Raw genomic sequence first — 9,736 nt, 5'->3', positions numbered from 1 at the left:
GCTCAAAAATTATTTTCAAGCCAATTTACATAATATGCAAATTAGGCACCTGGATTTGGAAAGCCAGAATATGGCAACCCTACTAACTCAGGCCTGCTCAACTTTGCCCCCCACACCCCCAGCTGTGTTTGGTCTACAACTTCCATAATCCCCAGCTACAGTGGCCAATAGCCAGGGATTATGGGAATTGTAGGCCAACATTTGCAGGAGGGCCAAAGCTGAGCAAGCCTGACCTCACCCAAGGGTAGGCAATCTTGGCTCTCCAGCTAGTCTTAGGCAGCCACAACACAAATTGTGGGCTGGGGATGATGGGAATTGTAGCTCAAAAACAGCTGGAGAGCCAAGGTTGCCCCTGACGTAGCCCTTTGGCTGGATCTTTCAAACATTAAAAACCTCTTCTCAAACAGCTCTCCAGAGCAAGAATCAAACCCTTAAGCAATAACCTGTGTTCTGGGTTTAGGTTCATACAGGCAAAGAGTGGAAATTCAGGATCGCCAAAAATTTGCACATAACTTTTAATTTTGCAATATATATTAACAGCAATGGCTATTTAACATTTAGTGCCAACAGTGTGATAGAGCATTATCCAACTCATTTTTTTTAAATAAAGTACATAAAAGATGCCACTGTCCAGTAAAACAATCTAGTGCATTCCCCATGGAGATGTTGTGCAATGAATGCTTGTTTAGTTAGTTACATCCCAAGTGAGCAAAGAGGCTTGTTCCCTGCATCTCAAGGGGTGGTAGCACCACACTATAGTCTCCCCAGTTCCTTCTTTAATGGAGGTAGAATGGGACATTCTTTTTATTTGCTTGATTTAATGTACACAGGGTGAAATATTATTCACCCAAGTCCAACAGAAAGGCCCCTTGCCCCTGGTTTTTGAGAGCAGAAGAGAAATCACTGCTCGATAAGCCTCTTATATTAAGGATCATAGAGGATCGTATCAAATTCTGAACCAGTGATAAATAGAAGGTGGAGTAGCAGTCCCTTTCTCCCTAGCAGATCATCATTCCAGAAGCAGTTCTCCAGCCATGGGGATTCCAGTGACACCGAGTGGCTTGGAGACTGTTGCCCTTTTCTCCATTTGAGAAATGCCCTTGAAAGGGGTTCTCTCTTTCCCTGGAGAGTCACATTTCCAACAGTTGCCTTGGAGTTAGGCACATCAGGTCCTGAAAAAGATGTTGCCTGCCCTGTAGATTATATTGGGGGTGGGGTTTCTAAGCATTCATTCCTTTTGAATCTCTGAGGGCAGGGAGGTTGTTAAAGCTGGGCATGACATCTGGAAAGAAGCAGTCGTTTAAATACAATACAAAGCAAGGGAATGCAATATAGCCTTACATTATGGCTTCAAGTATGCATGTATGCACGTAAAAACAAAATCCTCATCTCAAAAGACTTGCCCAGTGACTCAAGTAGTTTCAATCTCTAAGTCTCTTTTGGAAAAGCACTACTACTCTGCATTCAGACCTACCATGAGTAGGAGTGTTTATTATTATTATTTACATTTTATATCCTGCTCTTCCTCCAAGGAGCCCAGAACAGTGTACTACATACTTGAGTTTCTCCTCACAACAACCCTGCGAAGTAGGTTAGGCTGAGAGAGAAGTGATTGGCCCAGAGTCACCCAGCAATTATCATGGCTGAATGGGGATTTGAACTTGGGTCTCCCCGATCCTAGTCCAGCACTCTAACTACTACACCACTCTTATGGCTCAGATGGGAAGATTTAAAGAATCCTTTAAGGAAGTGGCTGGATTGGGGTGAGCTCAACTAGAGTGACAATGTTTGTAACGTGGGGTAGGTGGAAGGGAAATTAATTTCCTGGGGGAAACTCAAATGTTACTGACCAGACCCCAACAACTAGATTTTTCATTTTTGCTTTTCACATCACATCTTAAAAGGGATAAACGGAATTCCTCAAACCAACGTTGGCAAGGATCAGGCTCTGTCTGTACTTGAAGCTGTGTGTTCTTTGTACTTTAAAACTAGAGGCCTGTGCTCAAGCAATACGCTTCTCCAAAGAGAAGCAATTTGTTGAAAAGTCATTCTTTCGATAAATCCTTGTGCATCCTAAGGAACTTGTTGCTACATGTTATGTCAAGGTGTTGTCCTCCAGAAAATGTAGCTGCTTTGTACCTTCAGGAACATTTTGGTCACTGCCATTCAGGCCTGGCAAATGGTAGATCAGTTGGCCTCTGGATTAACCTGCCTCCTAGGTTTGCTTCGCCACTTAAACACCTTAGTCGTCTACTGAACATATACCTATAAAGCTACTGGGCAACAGGAATATCTTTCTATTCAAATACAGAAGCTTTCACCTCCTTTCTTAAACCTCCTTGAGAGTTCTCCGCCAGGTCCTTCTGGAGAACAAAACAACCCGTAATGAGTTTAAGGTAGTTCGTGGAGGAAGCACCCCCATAGTAGGAGGGGGTTTCTGTAGTGGTTCCACCTCTCCTCCAGATAATAGTACCACAATAACTAGAAGACCGCTACAGCAATGGCTTTCAGACTGTGCCTGAGACTCTGGAACCTTATCAGAAGCTCTTCAATGAGAAGATCAATACTGAGAGACATACTTCCCTGAAAGACAGCTTGCCACAAGGAGTGTTGTGAGACACACTCTCAGTGGGTGTGGGGGTCACAGGCCAGTGCCTTGTGTGGACTGTGTCACTGCCCTCAAATATGCTCCAGAACTCTCTGCAACCCAAAAGGATACCATGGCAGATATATATTCCATGGCAGATAGCACATAAAGGGATCCCTTAGAGGGAAAAAGTTAGAAAACCTATCGGACAAACTGGATGAGCAATGGGCCCCAAACATCCACACTTCCACAGCCAGGATTAGGAAAGAGACAAGCAGCACCAGACTCTATGGCAAAATGTAGTGGGGCTGTCCTAATATGGCAGATTCCACCCCGCTCATGGCTACCAGTTGGGCCGCTCCACCTGTTCTCGGCTAATAGTGGTATTAATAAGCTCCCACTCTCTTATCACCATTTGCAGGGGAGAAGAGAGGGTGGACACCAGACCATCTTCTGTACCAAGGCAACTCAACTGCTGAAAGCAGTGTTGATTATGCAGATTCACATTCTGCAGAGTTTATCTGAGCCTGCAAGCCAATGGGAAGGGCAAAGAGTTATGCAGGATGGCATCCGGAAGTGATGTTCAGGCTGCTTCCTGGCTTCTGAGATATTACTCTGCATTATCTGTACATTTCTGAGCCTCATTATCACAGCCTTAACTAATTCTCCAAGCAATACAATTGTATGGCGACATCATGGCCTACACATACTTTCGACTATGGCAACACAATTGTAGTTGTGGGGGGAAACTACCGCTGCTCAGCAGAAGAGCACCACACAGAGTACCAGAATTCTAGCAATGGATGCGGCAGTGGCAAGCAACCTGAGTTTTCACCCCAGAATGTCCCAGGAAATGACTAGGGCACAAAGGCTAAACAGCACCTAGGAACGTAGAAGTAGGCTCCGCTAGAGGCCTCCTTGCAGTGTTTTGGTGACTGCTTGTACTCTGTTCTGAGCACGAGCAATAGCTTCCCTTTGAGCACACCTGAGATTTCTGAGGTAAAATGCAAGTGCCACGGTGAGGGGAGGTAATGAAAGAGAGAGGAGGAAGACAAACTGACTTTCTCTTCCAATATCAGGAGGACTGAGAGAAAGAAAGAGTTCTTAAGGGGAAATTCCTAGCACCAGGAAAGCTAAAAGAAGCCAGGAGAGGAGAGCTGGTCTTGTGGTAGCAGGCATGACTTGTCCCCTTAGCTAAGCAGGGTCTGTCAAGGTTGCATATGAATGGGAGACTTGATGTGTGAGCACTGTAAGATACTCCCCTTAGGGGACGGAGCTGCTCTAGGAAGAGCATCTAGGTTCCAAGTTCCCTCTCCTGCATCACCAAGATATGACTGAGAGAGATTCCTGCCTGCAACCTGGGAGAAGCCACTGCCAGTTTGCATACTGTACTAGACAATACTGAGCTAGATGGACCTATGGTCTGATTCAGTATATGGCAGCTTCCTATGTTCCTAAGCCATGAGGGAAGCTCCACACCATATGTCAGCAACAGGCAGGCCTTTAAGGAAAGTTCCCAGTCAGATCCCAGCACCAGGAGAAAGATAACTTGCCTTCTCCAACATTTTGGGGTCTCTCTTGTTACAGGCTGCCTAAAGCATATGGGCAAACTGCATGTTGGCAGCTGGCTTTGCCCATAGAGAGAGGCCTACTGAATAGGACAAGCTTCAGACAAGTGCAAGTCTTTATGCAGTCCGTTATTTTCAGACTGGAATTACCACAACCAAAGAAGACTCTTTGATGTGTTTTCCAAGGTGGTGATGGAAGGCACCTGTCAGATATACTGTAGGTATGAACTAGCCCCTCTTTGGCTGAGGTGTAATCAGGCCATAGCTCAATGGCACCTTGCATGCCCGTAGGAGCCAGGTTCAATCCCTGGCATCTCCAGGTAGGGCTAGGTGAGACATTTTGGAAACTCTGGAGAGCTGCAGCCAGTCACTGGAGACAGTACTCAGCTAATGGGCCAATACACATTCATCTGTATAGCGACTAAACGAGGCACAGAGTCCATTTTAATTCTACAGAGCTTTAGAAGGAATGCATTTGAAAGGCTTTCTGGAAATGGCTTTACTCTCAACTTCTAAAAGAGAAGTAACTTTATGTTTAAGGCACTGCCAGCATGTTCTACTGAAACAAAATGGGACCTTCTTCCAAGTAAACTTGCATAGGATGGGCTGAAATACAGGAAGTCAGAAGAAAATGCATAACTATGAATATTATGTTTAGATCATAGCCCCTATTCACAACACATGTATAATCTGTGTACAGTGTATGCAAGTACAGATCTCTGTGCACATACAGTTATTCACATATTATGTTCAATGCATGTATGTAGTACACTTCCTATCCTGCAGTGTGTGTGTGTGTGGGGGGGGACAACATACCCAGGTTCACTTTGAAAATGAACGTATGCAGTTATTTGTTCACACAAAGACAGTGGAATGTTTGAATAGAGCTCACATAAGTTCAGTTATTGCTCACCTAGTTAAAAAGAGGAGAGCTGGTCTTGTGAATTGTCCCCTTTGCTAAGCAGGGTCCACTCTAGTTGCATTTGAATGGGAGACCACATGTGAACACCATAAGATATTCTCCTTGGGGGATGGGGCTGCTTTGGGAAGAGCATCTGCATGCTTGCATGGAGAAGGTTTCAAGTTTCCTCCCGGGCACCTCCAAGAGAGGGCTGAGAGAGACTCCTGCCTGCCACCTTGGAGAAGCTGCTGCCAGTCTGTGTAGACAATAGTGAGCTAGATGGACCTATGGTCTGACTCGGTATATGGCAGCTTCCTATGTTCCTATTGAACATTTAAACAAAACAAAGCTATTGCGGGCATTCACGTTCAGATGAAATGCAGATGGAGTGACCTTTTAGGAGTAAACAAGTTCAAGCATAGACTTTTTAAGAGCTTTTAGTAACAGTAAGAGAGAATGAAAGAGCTATAAAGGTCTAACTACTCACATCTTTATGGCTTTGTAAAGCAAGAAAACAGAACCTCTTGCAAGAGTATGAGTGCATGTGCGCAGTGTGCACAAGCAAACCCACATTTGTGTACTGGAAATTCTGTCTTCACTGAAGTCAATTGTAGCTTTATCTCAGATTTTAACCAAGTGAAAACCAGTGGCAAGAAAATACTACAAAAAAGTGGGAATGAGGGAAATAATTTGGAAAACTGATAGGTTGGTGTTTTGTTTTGTTTTTAAAGGCAAAGGGACTTCAAAAAAACCCCAGAAGTTCTTAGAAACTCCTGCTCTCCATGCTTGCCAATCCTTACTGCTGTATTTCCAATGAAATGCTTGATGCAAAAGCAGAGCAAAGTTCCAGTTTGGCACAATCGAACCGAAGTTAGGCACATATTGAATCGATTTCAATGGGTGTGGTAAGGACATGCTCAGCCCCTGCATCAAATGTACCACACAATGTCTGAATAAGGCCATACTCTCTGTGAATATAGGATTTTAATTTTTGATCTGCTTAACTCGACTAGATTGCTTCCATAATTAAGAATTAATTATGGAAAATAGAGGCCCCGGTTAATGTGTTAGCAGGCAATCACTTTTTGTCCAGCGTTTACATAAGGCAAATCTAGCTTTTGGCTAGTGATTATCAAAAGGGGCAAACAAATTTGAAAACAAAATCTCAACTTACCCTCCCCCACTTCCTAAAATAACTCCTGCCCCCAGCACACACATACTGCTGTTCAACTTAAAAGAGAACAGGCAATATTACTAATGTGCAGGGAACAGGATGGTATCCTCTGAATTGGAATGGAACAGAAGCAAGGCCCTATTCGGATACTCTAGCAATGGCTGGCTCTCTCTCCATTGACAAAGATCATTTGCAAAGTAGTTAAAAGCAAATGAGGAGATGAGAAAAAGCCAGTGACCAACGAACGCTGAGCTCTGTGCCTGGTCTAGGAAGCAACCCTGAAATATTCAGGAGGATGAAGGAAAGACCCCGAGGCCCATATCTGATGAAATATTGTGGACATGATCTTGTTTCCCTTATGCAATATATCTGGATTTACATCCACAGATCTTAAGAATGTGCTAATCATGCAGACAGCCCTCAGGTAAATCTAGGGATAAACCTTTACGATCTCCCAATCAGATGAATGCCACATGATTATTTCAACACTTGAAAGGCTCATGGAGGTGGTGAAAAGTGATCGAAGCAAATATACATGTAGTAAGCAACCATGATGCTTCACACTGCTCTTGCTTCTGCTTCCCATGGGGGCAAAACTGGAAAAGATTATATTGGAAATGGCCCTGAGATTGTCTTGGAAGAGGATTTGTCCTTCTTAAGAGACTTCATGGGGGAAACTGCATCCCTTTTCTTTCACACAACATCATGAATTCCACAGCTTTAGTATTTCTCAGCAAGCATCCACTGGCATTGTAGTCTCTTGAAGTAATAAATCCTGCCCCACACTCGGGTCCACCCTTCCTTTTAGTACAACACTGTAGATTCTCTGTTTCGGATTCTCATTGTGGATGGCTAAGAAAGAAACTTGTAGCATATTGAAAGAAGAAGCATCTTGATTCCTTTGGTTGGTTCTTGAATCCTCCTTTCTTTGAAAGCATCACCACAGAGCAGCATGTCAGTGGCGGGTATGAATGTGGCCACCAGCACTTTCCTTCCTTGTCATTGGTTGAAGAATCGTCGCACCGCGAACTGGCCCAGCAGAATCACTGCTGCCACAGTTATCACATATTTCCAGTAAACATTGCTTAAGTCCAGTGCTGCCACCTAGTGGGAGAGAAAGGTAGCATCTGTATTCAAGCATCTGGATTTTTCTCAGGATATTTTTGAAAGAAAGGATGCATTCCTGGGAGGTGCATTTGTGCCTGAAGGCTTAAAAGTGTAGTGTCATAATTACTGAATCTCTGTCTCTGACATAAGACTGCCTCTATGCATCTTTCCTCATCACATTTGGGAAAAGGACCGCAACTGGGTTCAATTCCTAGCATCTTCAGGAAGAGCTGAGAAATACCTGTCTGAAACCCTGGAGGGCTGTTGCCATTCAGAGTGGACAATTGTGAGCTTAGTGGACCAATGGTCTGACTCACAATAAGGTAGCTTCCTACGTAACCTATATTTTATCAATAAGCATGCAAGCATGTCTTTCAAACACAAGGGCTGAACAGCCCAAGTAGGGAAATTCATGAAAGCCATGTTGACATTTCCTAGGCCACAAATTGCCATACACATTTGTTTTGCTGCTTCTAATATACTCACTGAACATGCTCTGGGAATCCATAACTTCCCAGTATGAGTACATGTAATGATCTGCACTCACAAGGAGTGGTCACACTTTTGCCCAGTTTCTGCAGAGGAAAATATGTAGAGTAGGGCCTGTCTCTGCTACACTTGTGGACACTGGGCAGGTAAGTCCCAAGCAAAGAGGTGGGGAGAGGTTGAGGAGTGAGAAAGAGCAGCTGGCTCAGAGGTGTTCACCCTGCTACCAAGACCTGGCAGGCCAAGATGCCAGCTGGACCGCCACGGAGGAGCCCTGCAGAAAGGGCAGAGTTGCCATCAGCCATGATAGCCTCTGAGTCTACAGGCAGAGGAGACATAACGGGGACCCCCTTCAAGACTAGACCACGCACACTTTCAGGTAAAGAGGTGGCATTCTGCCCCCCCCCCGCCCCCATGCCAACGCCTCTGGGATGGCTCTTAGTTTGACTTACCCATCCTCCTTGCTGAGCAATCCACCGGGCAATGCGGTTGCGAAGCATAAATTCTGTGATGAAGCGGGCAATTCTCCGCAGGAAGCCAGTCATCCCGTGCTGGTATACGTGGAGGGCCATCCGGTAGCCAAAGCCCAGGAGTGCTATCACACGGCCCCAGTTGATGCCACTGTCAAACAAGCTATGGGAAGAGACAAGGTGTAAAAGTGAGGGTCCCCTTCATGGCTGGTTCTTCGCTGCCCTTCTCTGAAACACTGCTTGCTCACCCTCCGCTACCAACAAGAGGGCCTCTTTCGGACATCCAAGTGTTCAACAGGCTGCTGTGCTCGCTTGAGCAGAGATGAGGCACTGAAGCTGCCCCAAAGCACACCCTTGGTTCTGTCAGAGGAAGAAGATGCGGCTGTCTTCACCACTGACTGATGCAAGCAAAAGAATGCACACCGGCTACGAAAATGTAGGCACTTCTTGGAGAGAAGGCACAAATGTTTCCCAGGTACAACACTTCTCTAGAAGTGGAACTTAGACCTGCTTCCAAAAGAGTCACATTCAAACAGGGCGATGGCTCCATCTCATTCAAACAAGGAGACAGAAGAGCTACGCCTGTCATGCAGCGACACGGCCACATGAATATTCTAGTGACAGAGAAGGCCCGTCCTTGCGCAGCCACACCTCTCCAGATTATCTCAATGGGCGGTGGGGCTCATGGCGAAGGAGATGTTCTCGTAAACACCCTGGGCCTAAGTTGTTTAGGGCTTTATAGGTTACTAGTGGGGTTAAGCCCGTTACATTAACGGGCGCTAGAAGGGCAAGGGACGTGGACTTTTTTCTGCCTGTTGCGCGCGCTCCTCCTTCCCGCCGCCGCCGCTCCTCGGACTCCTCGTAGGCACCCCGCTCACATCGGCGCCGCCGCTGTCTCTGTGCCTCTGCCGCGCCTGGCCATGGCTCGAGCCCGGCCGTGGCCCCTTCATGCCCAGTTCCCCCGCCGGCGCCGCCAGCGGGGCCTGTCTCCCTGCCGCGGCCAGCGGGGCCAGTCCCCCCGCCGCCGCCGGCAGCCACGCTGCTCCTCTCTCGCCCGCGCCCAGCCTCGAGTGCTGCCCGCTCCCTCCCTCCTCCGCCGCCGGCAGCCACGCTCACCCCCTTCCCCGGCAACGGCCATTGGCTCCTCGCCTCCTCTGCTCCCGCTCAGCCAATGAGAGGCCGCGTGCGCCATGCATGTGCAGAACGTCCGCCAGAGACATGGACTCAGATACCCAAGCATTTTATTATATAGGATAACCAGCACCTTGCATTTGGCCCGGAATCTTATTGGGAGCAAGTGTAGCTCTTTTAGTATAGGAGTAATACGGTCACTCCAAGATGATCCTGAGACCAACCTGGCTGTCGCATTCTGTACCAACTGCAGCTTCCACATAGGTGCAATGCAGTAGTCAAGTCTGGAGGTTACCACCATATTGTTCTGAA

At 46.5% G+C, this 9,736-nt stretch overlaps 1 protein-coding gene across 3 annotated transcripts in view; it reads right to left on the bottom strand.

Annotated features, from left to right (window-relative positions):
* Nucleotides 1-501: 501 nt before the first annotated feature.
* Nucleotides 502-9,736, bottom strand: part of BAK1 (BCL2 antagonist/killer 1) — an 80,098-nt gene continuing 70,863 nt past the window's right edge. For 2 of the 3 annotated variants that reach the window (XM_053249914.1, XM_053249913.1), the window contains exons 6-7: nucleotides 8,276-8,456; nucleotides 502-7,334 (exon numbers count right to left, since the gene is read on the bottom strand). In XM_053249914.1, the coding sequence (XP_053105889.1) occupies nucleotides 7,230-7,334; nucleotides 8,276-8,456 (286 nt within the window). In that variant the 3' untranslated portion in view covers nucleotides 502-7,229. The remainder of the gene's footprint in view (nucleotides 7,335-8,275; nucleotides 8,457-9,736) is intronic. The other variant, XM_053249915.1, reaches the window with a different exon arrangement.

Source organism: Hemicordylus capensis, chromosome 4 (assembly GCF_027244095.1).
Source record: "Hemicordylus capensis ecotype Gifberg chromosome 4, rHemCap1.1.pri, whole genome shotgun sequence".
NCBI classification, from domain to species: domain Eukaryota; kingdom Metazoa; phylum Chordata; class Lepidosauria; order Squamata; family Cordylidae; genus Hemicordylus; species Hemicordylus capensis.
This window is presented reverse-complemented; position numbering and strand designations above follow the sequence as displayed.